The 17,768-nt window shown below is 52.6% G+C and overlaps 5 protein-coding genes and 1 non-coding gene across 6 annotated transcripts; 3 read left to right on the plus strand and 3 right to left on the minus strand.

The window, feature by feature from the left end:
* The first annotated feature begins 697 nt into the window (after positions 1-697).
* Positions 698-3,284, plus strand: GGS23DRAFT_401367 (uncharacterized protein). Its single transcript, XM_051513588.1, has 4 exons — positions 698-756; positions 809-1,871; positions 1,926-2,867; positions 2,927-3,284. The coding sequence occupies exons 2-4, from the start codon at positions 837-839 to the stop codon at positions 3,077-3,079; spliced, it is 2,130 nt and encodes a 709-aa protein (XP_051373671.1). The 5' UTR covers positions 698-756; positions 809-836; the 3' UTR covers positions 3,080-3,284.
* A 954-nt stretch (positions 3,285-4,238) lies between these two features.
* On the plus strand, positions 4,239-4,339 carry GGS23DRAFT_t31. Its single transcript has one exon. It is a non-coding gene; the product is annotated as a tRNA-Thr (tRNA).
* A 443-nt stretch (positions 4,340-4,782) lies between these two features.
* On the minus strand, positions 4,783-8,053 carry GGS23DRAFT_556926 (STT3 subunit of Oligosaccharyl transferase; the record flags this gene model as incomplete). Its single annotated transcript, XM_051515680.1, has 5 exons — positions 7,580-8,053; positions 7,485-7,508; positions 6,736-7,410; positions 5,533-6,679; positions 4,783-5,460 (listed from the first exon to the last, which is right to left on the minus strand). Coding segments are annotated over exons 1-5 (2,266 nt in total), but the record flags the coding sequence as incomplete, so codon positions are not given.
* A 315-nt stretch (positions 8,054-8,368) lies between these two features.
* GGS23DRAFT_556928 (ATP synthase subunit E) lies at positions 8,369-9,622 on the minus strand. Its single transcript, XM_051515681.1, has 3 exons — positions 9,398-9,622; positions 9,122-9,311; positions 8,369-9,057 (listed from the first exon to the last, which is right to left on the minus strand). The coding sequence occupies exons 1-3, from the start codon at positions 9,419-9,421 to the stop codon at positions 8,984-8,986; spliced, it is 288 nt and encodes a 95-aa protein (XP_051373673.1). The 5' UTR covers positions 9,422-9,622; the 3' UTR covers positions 8,369-8,983.
* A 253-nt stretch (positions 9,623-9,875) lies between these two features.
* Positions 9,876-12,876, plus strand: GGS23DRAFT_556930 (WD40 repeat-like protein). Its single transcript, XM_051515682.1, has 2 exons — positions 9,876-10,528; positions 10,625-12,876. The coding sequence occupies exons 1-2, from the start codon at positions 10,403-10,405 to the stop codon at positions 12,578-12,580; spliced, it is 2,082 nt and encodes a 693-aa protein (XP_051373674.1). The 5' UTR covers positions 9,876-10,402; the 3' UTR covers positions 12,581-12,876.
* On the minus strand, positions 12,877-17,747 carry GGS23DRAFT_556932 (uncharacterized protein). The gene is made up of 2 exons (XM_051515683.1): positions 16,693-17,747; positions 12,877-16,631 (listed from the first exon to the last, which is right to left on the minus strand). Exons 1-2 carry the CDS (start codon positions 17,453-17,455, stop codon positions 12,979-12,981), a joined length of 4,416 nt encoding a protein of 1,471 aa, XP_051373675.1. The 5' UTR covers positions 17,456-17,747; the 3' UTR covers positions 12,877-12,978.
* Between the last annotated feature and the right edge of the window lie 21 nt (positions 17,748-17,768).

The following is a 17,768-nucleotide window of genomic DNA, read 5'->3' on the forward strand; positions in this document are numbered from 1 at the left end:
TCCTACACATAAAGTGTTGGCCTGGGAGGAAGGAGAGGCAAGGCTTTTATGTTATTTTATTTTTAACACACTCTCTGTGTTTCCAATCTAATATGGAGAGGAAGGAAGAGAATATGTGTGATAGCGATGTGAATATGTAAGGCAAGAAGGAAAGGAAAATTTGCGCCGATGTATAGATGTGTGCACGCGAGTTTATAGGGCATATTTCGTTCCAGAGCTCATCGACTCAACTTCACTTGACGATCATATAGTCCATATCGAAGGTACTAAGAGGGCCGCAGGGAGTAAATACATCATAGGTACCCAATGTATTACACTGTGTGGTGATGTGCTGGTTATCAGGCAGTAAGCCCTATCCCCTTAGAGATGTCCTGAGATGGTGGCTAATAACAAAGATCAAACTCCTTCACACATCACCGTCTTAAATCGCATCTATATCCCTCTCTCTATCTCCTCCTCCGGTCCGCGCCATGTGCCATGTACCTGCCTTCTACATCAATTCACGAACGCTATCCCAACCCCATTCCATGGTGCCATAACAACCCCCCCCCCAAACAATGGATATACAACAATCATAATGGACAGTAATCCACGCAAGCCAGTCTTCTGATTCACTTCCTTACCTCCTACTTGTCTTCATCACGTCTCCCTTTCCACGCTGCCCTGCCACACAACGAATAGATCACCCATATACGAATCACCATCTACCCCTACGACTGCAACCATAATTTATAAGCCCAGGGCATACTAAAACGAGTTTGCCTTAACCCAATTCCGACCACCCACTGACATATTAACGTCTTGTTAGAACCACAAGCCCTCTGTCGAAACAGTTGATGTCACAACAAGCAGGCGCCGGCGCCGGTGCCGGCACCAGCGACAGACTCTACCTCCCAAATAGTAGCATCTACATCACTCGGGCTAACAATGGGAGGCCTGCTTTAGGCCGTAAGAAGCACGACAGTCTCTTGCAGGACTTTGGGTTTGACCTCCTTGGCCAGAGTGTCGGCATCCCGTCCCGCATGGATGCTGAACGGTGGGCTCGCCGTATGAACGCCCCGTCTACACCCCAGAGCTCGGGCATTGCCACTCCCACGCGCGTCACTCGCTTCTCTATCCCTCGCAGTAGGCCTGAGAGCCGCAACCATACTCGTGGGTTTGAGGATTCCGGTTCAAATGGAACAGTAGGGCCAAGAGCCCCGTACTCCGCATCGCGTGGTCTTAACTCTGCAAGTCTGCCACCCAACATCCAGACCCAATACCAACAACCCGCACCACCAACACTCCCTCCTATGTACACTGCTCATCAGAGACAGTTTTCCTACGCAGACGGCTCTCTAAACTACGCAACACCATACAGCCCTATGACACCAAACCTGCAGTCCCTTAATAGCTCCGGATTTGTAAACCCTCGAGCAGCCTCGGCGCCTCTTTTCTATCCATACTACCCGTCTTCAAATCCGTACCTCCAACCAAATCTTGGCCCTCCTGTTATACCTAATCCGGCACCGACACCCCCTTCGGCATCGCCACTATGGACAACACAAACCCAAGGCAACATAGGCAGAGCAGCCAGTAACGCCTACGCCCACCCCAAGGCGAGCGAAACTCGGAGATTCGAGGATCATTATAACTCATACGTGAAGGCTCAAGAGCAAGATACGCAGAGACACGGAGATCAGGACGGAGGAGTGGCCAAGGCAAAGGAGACGGAACAGGACTTGAGCAAGCGTTCTCGGCATGCCAACTTTTGTATCGGTTGTGGGAAAAAACGAGCCAAGGAATATCGAGTGGAATGGCCCTTGGACAAGGAAGAGAGGCTGGAACGACATTATTGCGAGAAATGCCTACACGACGGGACTTTTCCCGAGGTTAGTATTCCCCGTGGAGGCTACAGTATATACTCCAAAAACTAACAGCTATAGGACGACGACGAAGCCGTTGGATCTCCTCTCAGTACTAATGCGAGTCCGGCTATGCCGGAGCCTCGTGAGAAAAGGCCTACATCGCCATTGTCTAGGGGAAGTTCCGAGCCCAAGGCGGAACGAAACCCGAACGTGCGCGCGGCATCGGTGGTTGACGAAGAAGCGGAACAGGCGGACGCCAATGTGCATATATCAGAACCCGCGATGTCGTCTCATCATCGAGAAACCCCACCCGAGGGTAGAGCTGAAGAAGGTGCCCCAAGGAATGATTACGCCGAAGGCCCCGACCGCGTCGGCGACCGCGGACGCCCAAACCAGAAAAGGACCGCGCCGCTCCCAAGTCTTCGAAAAAATACAGGCGATTCCTGCGAGGAGTCTCCGGTTCGATATGCAGACCGGAACAAACCCACGAGTCGAGAGCCAGCTTCGCGCGTGCGGCTTGGACACTCCACGCACTTGGGAGATTTTCATGCATCGGTCGGCGAAGAGACGCGCAGCCCGGGGAAACGACACCGCCGCCGCCGCCGCCGCCACGACGCCCACCCGGACGTAATGCCCGGATCTGAAAGCGGCTCAGAACCCGATCAGCGAGGGCGCTATGGTCGCGGCAAAATTCGGCAGCGGCACGAAAGCGCCGGAACGGAGCGCCCCAGAGTCCAGAGCAGGAGGCGCCAGAGATATGGGAGGGAAGAAGAACCTCCGACGCCGCGCGAATATCCGTGTGCGTTTGGATGGGAGCAGCCCGCAGTCACAGATCCGTCGTCTGGGGAGGAGGCCGCTACTCCGGGCGCTGCACCCAAATCGTGTGGGACAGCAAGCCATCGGGGCGAGGGCGGGGATGTCGATCAGGAGGCTCGGGATAAAGCCGAGGAAGACTTAGCCGCGGCCGGCATGCGATTCGACGACTTCGCGTTCCCAGCCTTCCCTGGCTCTGGCTCCCCCATCCCCAGCGAAATCTCGATAGAGTCCTGCGACAGCCAGGAAGCAACGCGCCGCGCTACCCGCGCCAGCCGCGTCCAGTACTACGAGCTCGTAGAGAGCTCCGAGGTCGACGACACCACCCAGGGGGAAGACAGCCCCGTCAAGATGCTCGGTCAGCTCCCGACATTCGGAAACGCCGCGCCGTCGCCGTCGCCGTCCACCCGCCCACGTAGCCAGCTGACCGCACGCAACACAGGCTTCGCCAGCTGCGCGGATCGTGTCGAAAAGGCGGCCGCGCGCAACCGCGACGGAATGTCTTCGGCAAGTGACCACTCCACACGCCCCCACGAGGGCCGGTCGCCGTCCCCGAGACCCGAGACGGCTCGCGCTTCCGGCAGAGAGGCATCGAGCGCCGCGTCAAGTGGCCCCTCGCTGATCTCCCAGGCCTCGCTAGCTGCGCACACGGGGCATTCCGCCGAGACGCTGCCGACAGATCAAGCCGAGCACGGCGCGCCGCCTGTGGCCCGTCGGCGCCGACGGCCGCGCCGCCCGGGATGGTAGCCGGGGAGAGTTGACCTCGGCCGCCGCGGAGTCTGCCCGCGGGGTGGTTCGTGTTGCTCACTGGCCGTTTCACGTCGCGCTTTAGGACCCCTCGATCAGCTGGGTCAAAGCATTTGCCCATTGGCCCTCGGGTCCCCATTGTATCTCTACTCGCCACTGGCGAGAAACAACATCCCGGCAGGGCGAGGAGGAGAGGGAAGAAGTAGTAGACCTGTGCCTTGCGCCGTTAGCGGCTATGACGCATGGTTTATTGTACATTTGACTTGTGCCAGAAACGGCCTAGTAGGCAACGGCCTTGTGTGTGATAGACGGCTGGCTGGATGGGCTGACGGATGAGGGAGAGGTCCCGATACCCCCGGCGCTTCTCTGGGTCGGTCTGGCGGACGACCATGTTGACAATTCTATAGGTAGTCAAAGCTGAGATGGCCTTCTGTAAAGTATACCTACCAATCGCCTCTAGGCTTGAAAGCCCTGGTGGGCCATAGGTTGACCACGTCAACACCTCAAGCTCTCTTGTCGTTTATCAAGCTTACTTACCCACCATCTCGAAGGGAATTTACACGCCGCCGGGGACGATGCACACAGCATTCGTTTGTATTGCCACATACCCACCCCCTTAGAGTCATATCGCATAATGCGGTTATTGTCAGACTGTTTTTATTTATTTATTTTTTTGAACGCTCCAAATTAGCATGCCCGTATAGGTATCAAAAGGACCCCTCAACTTACTCAGGCCCACTTAGGTGTAATTTCTTGGCTGTACGCGAGAACGTCGTGCCCCAGCTTAGTTAGGCAGGTTCATATATGATTTTGCGACGTCACAAAATCACAGCCCGCTTGGCACAGCGGTAATGCGCCTCACTAGTAACATTCAGTTGTTCTACTGGGCTAAGGCAATGAGGAGATGACTGGTTCGACTCCAGTAGTGGGCAGTAAGAAGATATAGTTCCCTGCAAATTCACAAATCTTTTTTTTTTCTCCAAGAGCATCTATCTCACTTTTCCCTCTTTATAGGGTTCATCTTTTTCTAAACATATATCATAGTTAATCAATGACTATGTGGGGTTAGGGTATTTATATACAGTCGTTCTAGGTTTACTTTTGATCCCCCCTCTTCTCAGCACTTATTCAGTGGTTCTATTCTCCCTTTGCTTAAGTGTTAAGACGAGCTATTCTATGCCTCCCATGAAAAGACTTCCGTAACTCTACGGCTCCTCGTCCGTCTATAGTAGATATGTGTTTGTTCCTCTTTCTCCTCTGTTACAATCATGAATAATAGAAAAAAAACCTCTTACCCAACCGCCGTCCACCAACCAAGTTTAGGTGAACTTAGGTTGTCCAGCCTTTCGATAAAGCACCGTTGGTACTTATCCCTGATCGATTAGGCGGCTTTAAGGACCAAATATTAATAGACACAAATCTGAGATGGATGATCTCTCAACGTTTTGTCTAACTCTAGTTAATAGTAAAACCTAGGTAGTATGGACAGTACTTGGTAGCTCTCTCTCTACAGCCGAACCACGTTGGGCGGCTCTTATAGGGCATGGCCCTCAATTCATTTTGCTGTTTATTATTTGACCTATTAGCACCTGACTCCGATCGTTTTGTTTCTCTAGGTCCCCTTTTCGCAATGCTATACTGCATGGAGATCTGTGCACGATCATCTACAACTATTCGTGGCAACTCTATCTCCAGCCCAACTAACAGGCTGGTTTCCAGACCCATCGCCTGTGTCGTCTCATGCAGCGAATCGACATTTCTCCCCGGACCTTCACTAGTTCCCTAGTCTACTCTCAAGACTCTAGGGCCGCGCTTCTTCACTGCCTTCTTTTTCTTATGTCCTCTGTCGAACGAGGCAGCTGATGCGTGGTCTCTGCCCACGTTATCGAGATCCTTGACCTTGTAGATCCTGATGATCCAATTCTCACTGGTGTACGCCTCTTCTAGAGAGTTAAGGACTGGCCCTTGGTCCGGAAGACGAGAACCTCGCACACGGTCCTGAGCTTGTCCAGGCGGGAAGAGGGAGGCATAATTGTAATAGGACATCTTGTACCTAGGTTTGGGGAAGTAGAAAGATCAGAAAACTATACCTCGCGCTGAGGAACCGGGCAATGGAGGGACTCACATCAGGCTGTTTTTCATTGTTTCGGAGGCTTCTCCATCAACCCTATATTCGCCGCGAGCCGTGAAGAAGTCACGCTCCTTAACCTCGTCGGGCCAAATACCCTCGGCAATTCTCACCATCCAGAGGAACTTGTTGATGTCATCACCCGAATAGCCAAGCAGACCGCCGAAGACAACGAGCACATAGTCAACTTCGTGTTGTCGCATGATTGGGTAGCTCACTTCTTCTCTAGAACTCATGGCTTTGCCAACGGTGGCGATGTGGGTGTTGTTCCAGGTATTGTTATCGACAAGAGTAGGACGGTCCGCCATGCCTCCGATTTGGTAGCCGTAGTCCCACCAAGACATGATCTTAGCGTCCTCCTTGGTATTCTGTCGCAGCCATTGATAGGCTTCGCGGTAGTCATCAATGATATGCTGGCTACCATCGGGCATCCTACTGGCGAGAACGACAGACGGAGATGAGTAAGCATTCGAGGTTACCCACGTACAATGCTGCACAAAGACGAGCAAGTACAGGGTCATGCATCCAGCCATGAAGCCCTTGGACAGAATGTTATAAATGCCAACAGGTTTGGCCGTGGCTCGGGAGACGCCATGTTTCGACGCCTTCTTGGTCGCCTCCGAGCCTTCTTCCTCCTTCGGCTCGGCAGGTTCCGGCGATTTGGCAACCAGATACGTGTCGAAAAATTGGGAAACGGCTATGGCAGCGGCGACGCACACCACTGGCGTAAGGGTCAACATCAATCGCACCATGACGCCAGCAAAATAGCTTCCAAACAAGGCATATACGATGACGAAGACATGTTCGTCCTCTAGTTTCTGGAAGCAAAGATATACGCCGGCAGGGAAGAGCCAAATCAGCATATTGAGGTCGAAAAAGAAGGCCGGCCAGGCAGTTGGCTGATGCTCGGATACGGATGCGATGATGGGGATGTGGATCTTGGCGTATGCAGTATCCCACAGCGAGTAAAATCGGCCGGACCAGGGGGCGACATAGCCTTTGGAGGTGAGTACAACCAACAAGAACAAGCCAAGCACGAATATAGCACTCGTGCTAAAGTAGAGGAATGTCTGGAATTGGCGACCCGAGACAGAGGATCGGACGTATTCAAGGAAGGCCACAATCTGAATGAATCCGAAAATACCTGTTGCGACAGACTGTTAATTCATTATATGTGGGCGAGCGCTGCCGAGAACGTACCCATAGCTGGCATATGCTCGCTGGTGCGAATCGGCAGGAATCCCACGAAAGGGATCTGCATACTGGCCAAGGTACCGAGGGCGTACCAAGTAGTGTACGACACGTAGAGGCGCGAGCTGAATCTCCCCATGCAGATGAGCACGAATACATGGAGGGGGACCAAGCACGTAATGAAGGCATATCCACCCCACGAAGCTACCATGTAGCCGTAGGATAGCGCGCAGAGGGCTCCCCATAGTACGGATCCCAACTTCAAGGCCTTGATCCAGAGATAGAAGGTGAAAACCATGAGGAATATGGAAATGGCCTCGTTGTCGTAGGAGCCCGCAACGGATCTCGAGATGTAGCCCGGGGCAATCCCCATGAAGGCTGCAGAGAAGAGGCCGGCCGACGGGGAGGTGGTCATTTCATTGGTGAGGAGGTAGGTGGCGATGGCAGTCAGGCCAGAGAAGGCTGGCGCGAGAAGAACGCATATATTTCTGATATCGACGGGAACGGTGAGGGCTCGCAAGAGGTGGTAGATCACACCACTAGTAACCATCAAACCGGGGTAGAGGGTGCCCCCGGTAACTCGTCCGAGGGGATGCCATGTCCGATCGTCAAACCAGTCCCAGAAGTCATAGAATCCATTGGCAACGAGATATTTGGTTGCCCGGAAATTGAACCACGGATCAACTGGAAAAACGGCGGTGGTAAGGTTAGAGGGGGTGCGCCACTATAAGTACTGTAGAGTGGAGGAGAAGACTGACACTCGTGGATGATGCTTTCGAAGCCTATGGGAGAGATTGGAACAATTAGCAGGTGGTGAGACAAAGGCGCGGAGGTAGGAAGAGCGAGGGCCTACGGATAACAGAGAAGAGTCGGCTGGAAACTGCGGCAGCAGCAATGAGACAGAGAATGATGACCCGAAGCAAGGTCTTGATCTCCTGACTCTTTCCGACGCTGCTGAGCATGCTGACAGGCGCGAGGCCGTCGAGACTGGTTGCGACAGCCGTCATTGGTGTTGCTGTCTTGGGACAATGCAACTGGGAGACGTCGTCAACATCTATGGCGCTTAGGGAGAGGAAGCGAGAAAGACAGGTTCGGGAAGGACGAATTTCATAACCAGGATCTCAAGGGAAAAGTAAGAAGAAGAAAAGAAGGGCCTGAAGAAAAGGAAGATAGACTGCACATACGTACCACGCTGCTACCCTGTACTGCTGGCTCCGTGGTTATTGTGTGTGAGAGGACAGCTGGAGCTTTTAAGAGGTGCATATCGCAGTTTGTCATGTACATTGTGTATTAGGTACCTAGTGGGAGAGCTTCTCCCACACTAAGGTAGGTACCAGCTTAGACGTGAGGAGGTACCTTAGGAGGCGGGTATTGAGCAACATTAGGTACCCACCTCGAACACTTCGCAAGTGTAGGTACTTATCGTAAAATATTAATTACGCCTATATGCTTGGGTTAGGTAGATAAGCCCTTAATTAATACCTAAACACCTACCTACCTAGGTACCTACACCTTCTTTCAGCTTCCTGCCTTACATATAAACAGCTGCAGACAGGTACTTACCTACCTAGGTACTACTAGCCTACGTGTGTGTACCTAAGGTACACGAAAAAAAAAACCATCACGGAAGATCAAATATCACCAAGATACATCTTATCTTTTTTATTATCCGGGCACCTACCTATCTCTTAGCATGAGACACTCAGTTTAGGTATCACCCAACCTGCATTCCAACGGTACTCCTCAAGAGGATCCAACGTAACAAGCAATGGCCGCCTATCTAGGCATATCAACCATAACCTGTGTTGCACGCCTATGCTGCTCCTAGGGAGATCGATAGGTGGGGAGATAATCCAGGTATCGGGAAATTGCCGTAGTTCGCATGCCAAAAGAACAGGGCAAGGAACTTGACCTGACTTAAGGCAAAGGGGCCGAACCAAGTCATAAGGGAGACTTGAGAAGCTGCATCGTGAATGTCATGGCATATCTGGCCATCTTCCGCAATCCAGGTTAGCTAAGTCTTCGTATGGTACACATGTACAGCTCGAAACACTCAAGGAAATCTATGAGGCTCGTTTCCGGACGACATCACAATCATACACGCTGCCCCAAAACCTTCCCTCCTGGAACGACGTCGATCCAAGCACCGATTCCCATTTAAGCTCTAAATGAGCTGAGGAGCAGCCGTATCTCTAACCCCAATGCTATCGCGCCTTGTGTATATGTCCGAGTTCCCTATGTGCTTCGTCTTAAACACCTATGCTTTCTGCGACAAAAGGGCGTTCAGGTAGGCTTCGAGGTCGAATTTGGGATCCATTGGGTCTTGGTTTACTAGCAATTCAGTCAGCACCTAAGTGCCTTTTCTGAAAACTCTCTGCTGCTGGGGAGGACGTACGGCCACTGTTCTCGGATGCCCGGGGGCTTGGGTTCTTGGACTTAGCGTACTCAGTCCGGGCCTGCTCTATCAACTGTTGCTTGTGCTTGTATTCCTCCTGCGCCGCGGCGGCCTTTTGTGCTGCGGTAATGGATCTCTGGTGTGTAAAGCCGTAGAACACACCCACAGCTAAGGCTGAGTACCGGAGTACCTGTACGGGAGAAGGGGGGGAGCAGTCAGTCAACCGGGTCCGCCTTACTGATGGTAGAATCATAGCAGACGGTTGGCAGGACGTACGTTCACTCCAGAGGTAGTAGACATTGGGCTGTTAGTTTATGGCGCAAACGCTCGCTTTCGAGATGGACAGAAGGATCAATTCGCGATATACCTGAGGCGAAAAGATGCCGGCGGTTCTAGCTCGTGGGGTGGAAGTCACAAGGGAAATGAATGCAAGTTCTCGAAATTATAATACCGAAAGTAAGTACTAAATTGGAAGATTTTATAAAATTAGTTCTCTTTAATAAGCCCTTTTGATTAAAAGACGCGTATTTAATATAGATTTTAACTTATTATAAATTAAATATATATATATATATAATTATAATATTAATAAATATATAAATTATATATATAATGATATTTATATTATTAAATATCTTATAATATATTTTATTCTATAAAATTTATACATCTGGTTTAAAGAAATTAGGGTATGTAAGCCTATATGTTAATTATATAATTTGAACTTTTTTAATAAGTTAATAAAGAAAAGTTCGAGATTGCAACTATAAGTAAAGATACAGACCTTGCATGATACTATTACATGTACCTGTCTATGTATATGTTACCAACTTGAAGAGTAAGGCAACTTACCATGAAGCCTATCCCCGATTATCGCCTTACCGCTATGAACTCCTACGCCTACCATATATATATCTTCACCACAGACACACTCATAACCTACCAAGCTACAGCCACCTACTTTGACCACCTCGTTACGGCCGCCGATATCCATCTTGAAGCTATTTAACTACCTACATAAGTTACCGGCATCGAACGAAACGCCGAAGAACTACCCCGACCCCGACCACTTCATCCAGCCTACCACGAGATACCTCGACAGATAAAATAGAGACTGTCGCGATACGATAAAGTCTCGTTCGTAGCGTAGCTTCTCTTGACGCCTTCGACTCGTACTTCGCCCCACCTCCCCCGCGCGTGGATTCCGCCTGTGCAGATTACGTATCCGTTTGTTCTCCTAGCCGAGAGAGCAACCCGGGATGGGCTTTGGTGGAGGGCAAGATGCAACAGCGACGAGATGAGATTCTGGCCAAGAAGGCAAAGCTTGCTGAGCTCAAGCGACAACGGGAGCTGAGGGCGAATCAAGCCGCCAATGTTGCTAGGTCCAACATAGGCGGACCTAGCGATGTCAGTTCTCGAATATACCTATCATTTATGCCGAAACCCTTCTGCACTCTCAGCTTCACTCTTCCTCGCTCATCCCTTGACTAACTTCGACGGCAGCTCATCTCCCCCACTCCGGGCCGTGACAATCGAAAAGTCATCGAGACGCTGATCAATAGCCTGGTAAGCGAGAGCAGGCCCGCTTCCAGCATCACTGGCGCAGCCTCTCCCGGCCTCCGAGGAAGTCGGCCCAACAGTGTTTTTAGCGCCGACGAGCTGAGTGGTGAGAACTCGGAATATGCTTCGCAAGCGAACGGGCAACCGGTCTCAACACAGCCGCAAGTCTTAACTACCGTGCCGCTACAAACTATTTACGAATGCCCGCCTTCCCCGGTCAAGGAAGTCCTCTCCTACAGCAAGGCGGTTCAGACCGCAGATGATTGGACGCCACCAGCCGCGCTTCCCCGCGCCTTTTCAGACCTCGAAGACGATGAGCTCTCTGGCGCTACGTCCACCCCCAACAAGCGGTTGAGCAGGTGGAAACGTGACAGAGAAGAGGAAATTCGCCAGAGCCTACGAATAGAGATTGAGGAGGAGCTCAAGGCGGCTCGCGAGTTAGTCGTTGATGGGCCTTTGCCGGCAGGTTCCACCGTCACGTCAAATTACCCAGCCAGGGCGTTGAGTAGCGAGGAACTGGCGGCTGTCGTAGCCTCCGACGACTTCGTGGATTTTGTAGAGCGCTCTACTAAAGTCATTGAACGCGCGTTGCACATTAGCAGCGAGTACGATATCTTGACGGATTACTCGCTTCAAGCCCACGATATCGAGGACGAGGATGAGCAGGCGGGTAACACAGGCGGAAAGGGTCGGCGACGGGTCAAGGAAGTCGTACAGTTCTACGACGAGAGGTGGTCTAAAAAACGCATGATCAGCAGCATCAACTTCTCGGCCAAGTTCCCCGAGCTTGTACTTGCTTCGTATACCAAGAATCCGTCTGCTCCCCATGACCCCGATGGCATTGTACAAGTGTGGAACCAGCATCTCCACGATCGCCCCGAGTTTCTTTTCCACGCCCAATCTGATATCCTCACTGCCAAGTTCTCTCCCTTCCACCCAAGTCTTATTATAGGTGGCACATACTCGGGCCAGGTTCTCCTCTGGGATACACGGGCCAAATCCGCCCCAGTGCAAAAGACACCATTGACAGGCTCTGGGCATTCGCATCCAGTCTACTCCGTCGACATTGTGGGTACCCAAAACGCGAACAATATTATCTCCGTCTCTACGGACGGGGCTTTTTGTGTGTGGAGCGTCGATATGCTCTCGCAGCCCCAGGAATCTCTCACCCTCACCACTCCGCCTCCAAATAAGTTTGAAGACCTCGCTCCGACGACCATGGCCTTCCCTCAAGCGGACCCGACATACTTTCTTATCGGCTCAGAAGAAGGCTCGATTTATCCATGCCATCGGTACGACCGCGCCGGCGCCAAGGCCGGTGTTGACTCTCGTGTTTCCTATAAAGGCCACGCCGCCCCTGTCATGAGCGTCGATTTCCACCCAGCGCGCGGCCCCGTGGATCTAGGTGATTTAGTACTTTCCGCGTCTCTCGACTGGTCTGCGAAGCTGTGGAAGGTACGCGCCCCTGCTGCGACGAGCACTATCGTCGAAAGTGCGGGCACCACTGTTCCGCCGCTCCTGGAATTTGTGCGCGAGGATGTAGTGTACGACGCCGCGTGGTCGCCCGTGCGTCCAGGCGTTTTTGCCTTGGTCGACGGAGCCGGCTCGCTCGAACTCTGGGATATCACCGTCGAGACCGAGATTCCAGTAGCCAAGATCAGCCCCACGCCGCGTAAGGACGGTCGCCAGCTGCTCAGCAGAAGTCTTAACAAGGTCGCTTGGGAAGGTAGTGAGGGTAAGCGACTGGCCACGGGTGGCATAGATGCCGTCGTTAGTGTGTTCGAGGTTGGCCCTGACTTGGGGGGCAAGGAGACGGTTCGGAGCGAGGAGTGGACTAACGTTAAGAAGCTTGTGGCTAGACTAGAGGCCGTGAGCGGAGGTGTTACCGGCTTCGCGTAGGCCGGTTCGATTTTCCCCTGCTAAGTAGGAGGCTTCTAGTTGCGAACATGTCGTTTTGAGGTTGGGTGGTCGCTTGACCCGCGTCCCTACGTACGTTATACCCGACCTACGAATGGCATTTATGAAGGGCGGACCACACAGTGCTGGCCACATTCGTGTCTAGCCGGGATTGCAGTAATATTCAGTTACCCTTGGCAGGTTAGACGTTGTGAGAATCTCGGTCATGTCTTGTCGTATTAAACCGCCATGCGCCGCAGCGAATAGTTTGGTTACGTGAGATCATCTACGCACTAGAGTATCGTAAAATTCGCCGTCTTATCTCTTCTACCTTGTCTACGCCTCTCGCTTAGACGGCGTCGGATTATCTACTATGCTATCTCTATTGCGAAGCATCAGGCCTACTCGATGTCGTCCACAGCCCAAACACCGACACCCCTCTTCTGCAGACTACCCCTAAGTTTTCCGAGGACGGCCACTCTGCGATCCCTCTTTTCCATCACAGCCCTCTTCTCCGCATCCCCAAAACCAGTGAGCTTCTTACGCGGCGGAGTATGCAACACTCCCACACCGATGCTTGCCACGGACCCCGACATGGAGTGCCGCAGGACGCTACTACGCTGCGGTGTGTTTTCCCGGGCCGACCGTTCCGGTGACAGTAATGAGGACACGGTTAGTCTCCTAGCATGGGACGCAGCTAAAGGCGATCCCTCTCGGCTACCAAGCCCGTAGGAGCTGACACGCAACTTTCTCATGTGGTTTTCGAGGACATCGATATCGCCGCTGCGCTTTTCTACCATGCTAGTCAACTTGGTGATGGTGCGTACAACCGCTTCAATGGTCGGCGCCGGTCCACCTTTCCCACTAGCGCTATTGACGGAGACAATTTTAGCCTTGAGCATGGTCAGGCTCTCTTCAGCTTCCGCCAGAAGCTTCGTGAATTTAGCATATTCCCGCCGAAGATCGCTCTGCTGCACTGCCTGCTCCGAGCTGAGGGGCAAAGCGCGGTACGCAACGCTTAGGTCCGGATCCAAGCGCGAGCTAACAATTTTCTTGAGATCAGCCTGCTTATTACGATCGCGACCTAGATCACGCTGGATATCCACGCATTGTGCCAGTCTGTCAGCGACATCGACTATCCTTGCTTCGTCTAAAGCTAAGCTGAGATCCTGATCGATTATGTCAGCCAAGTTCTCAAGACCAGCTAGAGTCCAGTTGTCCGCAGAAGCAAGATCTTGTCTGGTAAGCCCTTTGGTGCAGACCTCCTCGTGGCCCTTAATGAACCCGGCAAGAGACCGCGCGTTGAGCCCGAGTGTGTCTATCATCGAATTGATGTCACGATATACGGCCTCCACCTGCGCCGGCACGCTATCGCCAGCTGGTGGCGCTACACCGGAGTGTGCAATAAACTCGTCAAGCTCTAGGGTCGGTTTGACTTCTGTTCTCAACAACTCCTGAATAGTGTCATCCTCCTCGTCTAGAAGTAACCGGCTCTCCTCGGCTTCCCTTCGTGCCTTAGCCATTCGGTGCTGTTCAACCGCAGCCTCTTCGTCATGAGTATCCCTGCCAACAATTGACATCCCTAATCGAGACTGGTGTCTCCTAGACGTACTGAGGATCTGAGACGCCATGCCGGGAGCACTAACGGATCGTGCTTGGTCCTTCACGAGTATCCTCGCGGGCACTGTACTCCTCACGGGACTTGGAGAGCGAGGACTGGCTAGGTTTGGCCGAGGCAATATGGGCATATTCCGGCCCAGTTCACCAAAATATCGCTTTTCTTGGTCGGGGTGAGGTACTGTAGAATAGCTTCCAGCCAGGCCATTAAAAGAGCTCTGAGGGGTAAAGCCAGGGGTCCTGTTGGCACCGATACTCGAAGGACTGAGATCTTTGGCCACATCCACACCGCTACCTTCACTAACAGCCTCGGTGCCTTCTTCCTCTTCGGATAAATCGTCGTCGTCGCTATCCGATGACACTGGGAGGGGGTTTGTTGGGAACTTAAACCCAGGCCCAGCAGCAGCAAATGCGGGTTTCGCAATGGTGAGAACAGACAATCTGCCTTCATATGCTTTCGTCTGCTTGGCAGGGTCAGGCGGCGAGGGAGCAGCGTCAACCTCCTTAGCGCTAGCAATCATTCCAGGCAAGGGGGGCAGAGGGGTATCGTATGCTTTCTTATTCTTGATCGGATCTGGTGGCAGAGGGGCATCGTCAACAACAACTGGCAAGGCCTTGAGTGGAGTCCCGCGTTCGGCTTTCCTTGGCGAGTTTGTGGAATCAAGAGGGAGAGTTACGCTCTCGTCACCAGGTGGTGCCTCATTAACATCTAGAGCGTCTGCAGTAACGGCGGATGACGAGGAGGACTCGCCTAACGCGTAACTTGCTTTGCTAGTAGACTCTGGGGGTAGAGGAACTTCCGGGAGATGTTTCATCGGTTTAGGAGTCTCCATTTCGGGCTGACTTCGTGATATATCTCCTGTTGGCGTCTGGGAAGTAGAAGGTGAGGAAGTGTCGGCTACTTTACTAGAAGTCTTCGATGGGATGTCAAAGATTCCTTTGGTTTGAGGGGGAGGTGAAGTTTGGGTTAAGAATTTCGAGGGGGCAGGTGTAGAAATCGGCGTTGTTGATTCTGCGCTTGATTGCCCGAAGGTATTTTGCGTCCCTGCTGAAGGTGGACTTAAGGGAGTTGGTTCTATCGGCCCATTCAATGTAGCTGCAAACCCCTCATAAAACATGGGTTCCTCATTGCTTCTATCGTTTTTATTGGCGTCTTGATCCCTCACATTAGGATCAGGTTGAAAACTTGACGTCAGCTTGAATGGCTGCGACCCAAAGATAGCCCCAGAACCTATGCTTGGCTTAGAGCTTGATGGTCGAAATATCGATGTAGTCTCCGCATCCATCGATACTTCAGGTGCCTCCGCTTTCGTCGACGTGAAAATGCTGGCTCCTCCTGCGTTGCTTGACCCTAGTGAAGCAAAGCCGCCCTTGTTCGCGAAGCTGGCGAAGCCGCCGGTCGAGTTTACGGCGCCATAACTCGCGCCTCCAAACGAACTTGCAGAGGCGTTGGTATTGTCAGCGCGTTTGGCGAAGCCAGATTGTCCAAAGGCCGGGGTGCTCGACGAAGTCGAGCCGGTGGCCCAAGGCGAAGGCTTGGCACCAAGCCCAGTAGACTGACCAAATGCAGGTGTGCTAGCTGTCCCGAAACTCGAAACACCGAAAGACGCTGTGCCGAATTTTGGCGTTGAGGAAGCAGTTCCCGTACCAAAGCCACTAGAGCCAAACGCAGGGCCCCGGGCGTGGCCGGAAGAAGGCTGGGCTCCCCAGGGCGAACCGCTCGATCCCAGCGTTGAAGGACTTCCAAATGCTGCCCCCGGCGCCGTCATCGGAGCTCCGAACGGCGAGGGGGTTGCCGCGCTGAACGGTTGCTGAGCCTGTTTGGGTACAGCCGGCTCGATGGAGCCTGGTGGATTTCCCTCCGAAGCAACAAGACCCGGATAAACGGTTCTTTGTCGGATCGACTCGGAATATACAATCCACCAAACGGAGAGAACTCCATCGACATTGAGGACCCAATAACCTGGCAGGGGACCAGCAGACTGGTCAATCTCGTCAGTGGGTATGGGCTTATAAACGTTATCCCGGCTGGACAGGTCAAGAGCTGTCCCAATAGCCGCCGGGCTTTCCATTCCATCACCCATTGGCAGAGTAGCTCGCCTAGAATCATCGGCCAATTCAGTGGTGGCGAAAAGGTTAGAAGGACCATTAGGGGCCAACGGCGTTTTCGACCGAGTAAGGAGACCGATATCAGGGGTGGCAGTTGAAGAGCAAATAAGAACATCCAGGAGGTTCGGGGGGAAGTCCCTCAGCCGCATGATCGTGTGGTGGGGGGTCTTCTCGCTCCCAAAGGGGTCTACTGGATCACTGAGCTTCTGAAATTGAAATTGCTGTCCTTGTCTCGTGATCAAATGACATCTAGTTTGGGGAGGTTGTTCCGAGGCAGAGACGTGAAACCCTAGGAATATGTCGACCTTGAGCCAAATCAGAGAAGAGACTAAATAGCTGTTAGTATCCAGAATGGCGAGTGGTAAATAAGGAATTGTAAACACGCCTACCAAAATAATTTGGGTCAAGACCCGGTGGTCGAGGAATTTCAGCCTCGATACTCCCTTCCGGTGTCATCTGCAATATGGTGCCGTCGCCAAGCCCAGCCACAAGCTGCTTTCCTTTATTGCTCCAGGCGACACAGCTTACTTGGTCCTTAAGAATTTGGCCGTTAGGCCCCGACACGAAACTGCGTTCCTGCATATTTACCATCAGGAGCTTGCCCCCATTTGTCACAACAGCACATAGCTCGCCCCTCTTTGGCTCGGGGTTGGGCGCTAGGAGTCTAAGCGACTCTCCATTTGTTGGTATCTCGAATGCGGCTTGGGATGAGCCTTGCTGCAAAGCTTCGACTTCGTATACCGCCAGCCCACCGCCTTGTTCCGCCGACAATATCAGGTAGGCTTCGTCAGACGTGAAGGCGAGCTGACAGATTCTTATTGGTAGAGCGAGCTTTAACGGGGGTTCGAAGACCCGAGTCTCGCTGTCGCCATATTTAGGGCCATCGAACGCTTTTCGGACCGCCTCGGTGGAGGTAAGTATGACGGCATCGGGACCGGCAGCGGCAACAAGCCCTTTTCGCGAAGCGATACTGATGAGGGAGGCATTATCCGCGGGCGGCGGAGTCCATCGCGACGTTAACTGTAGCTTCGCGTCACCAGACAGCGACAAGAAACCGAGAGATTCTGTCTGAATGACTTGAAGGTCAGGACCTTGGGTAGCTCCCCCAGATCCACCGATGGCACCTCCTGGATTTCCAAAGCCGAAGGCCATGGCTATAGATGAAGTGTGCTTAATTCAGAAATGTGCTTTCATGAGAAACCCTTGTTGTCCTCGCGACATTGGCGGAAGGAATCGATCGTTTCTACCGGAGGGCTAAGCCGGCTTAGCCAGTCGGGAAGAGAGAGTGTGTCGAGCCCGACCGTATACGGATAATGGCTCGCGATCTGGGACAAGATGCGACACGGGGTGGGATCGCATAGATATCTGTCCCTAAGAGGAGAGAAGGGGGAGACGCGCTTTTGGTGAAGGACAGTCCTTGGGAAATGCAGCTGACTTGAAAAAAGATGCAGTTCGCAGTAATGGA

This window comes from Durotheca rogersii, assembly GCF_024521655.1.
Source record: "Durotheca rogersii strain YMJ 92031201 chromosome Unknown GGS23scaffold_5, whole genome shotgun sequence".
Classification (NCBI taxonomy): Eukaryota; Fungi; Ascomycota; class Sordariomycetes; order Xylariales; family Xylariaceae; genus Durotheca; species Durotheca rogersii.

What these genes read in the sequence shown, in the direction of transcription:
- GGS23DRAFT_401367 (XM_051513588.1), top strand. Translation starts at nt 837, where the DNA reads ATGTCACAACAAGCAGGCGCCGGCGCCGGTGCCGGCACCAGCGACAGA. An exon ending in ACGACGGGACTTTTCCCGAG is followed by an intron (nt 1,872 to 1,925) that starts GTTAGTATTCCC and finishes TAACAGCTATAG; the next exon opens with GACGACGACGAAGCCGTTGG. An exon ending in TCCCTGGCTCTGGCTCCCCC is followed by an intron (nt 2,868 to 2,926) that starts ATCCCCAGCGAA and finishes GCGCCGCGCTAC; the next exon opens with CCGCGCCAGCCGCGTCCAGT.
- GGS23DRAFT_556928 (XM_051515681.1), bottom strand. Translation starts at nt 9,421, where the DNA reads ATGTCTACTACCTCTGGAGTGAAC. An exon ending in CTACTACCTCTGGAGTGAAC is followed by an intron (nt 9,312 to 9,397) that starts GTACGTCCTGCC and finishes TCTCCCGTACAG; the next exon opens with GTACTCCGGTACTCAGCCTT. An exon ending in GGCATCCGAGAACAGTGGCC is followed by an intron (nt 9,058 to 9,121) that starts GTACGTCCTCCC and finishes CTGAATTGCTAG; the next exon opens with TAAACCAAGACCCAATGGAT.
- GGS23DRAFT_556930 (XM_051515682.1), top strand. Translation starts at nt 10,403, where the DNA reads ATGCAACAGCGACGAGATGAGATTCTGGCCAAGAAGGCAAAGCTTGCT. An exon ending in ACATAGGCGGACCTAGCGAT is followed by an intron (nt 10,529 to 10,624) that starts GTCAGTTCTCGA and finishes CTTCGACGGCAG; the next exon opens with CTCATCTCCCCCACTCCGGG.
- GGS23DRAFT_556932 (XM_051515683.1), bottom strand. Translation starts at nt 17,455, where the DNA reads ATGGCCTTCGGCTTTGGAAATCCAGGAGGTGCCATCGGTGGATCTGGG. An exon ending in TCTTGACCCAAATTATTTTG is followed by an intron (nt 16,632 to 16,692) that starts GTAGGCGTGTTT and finishes ACAGCTATTTAG; the next exon opens with TCTCTTCTCTGATTTGGCTC.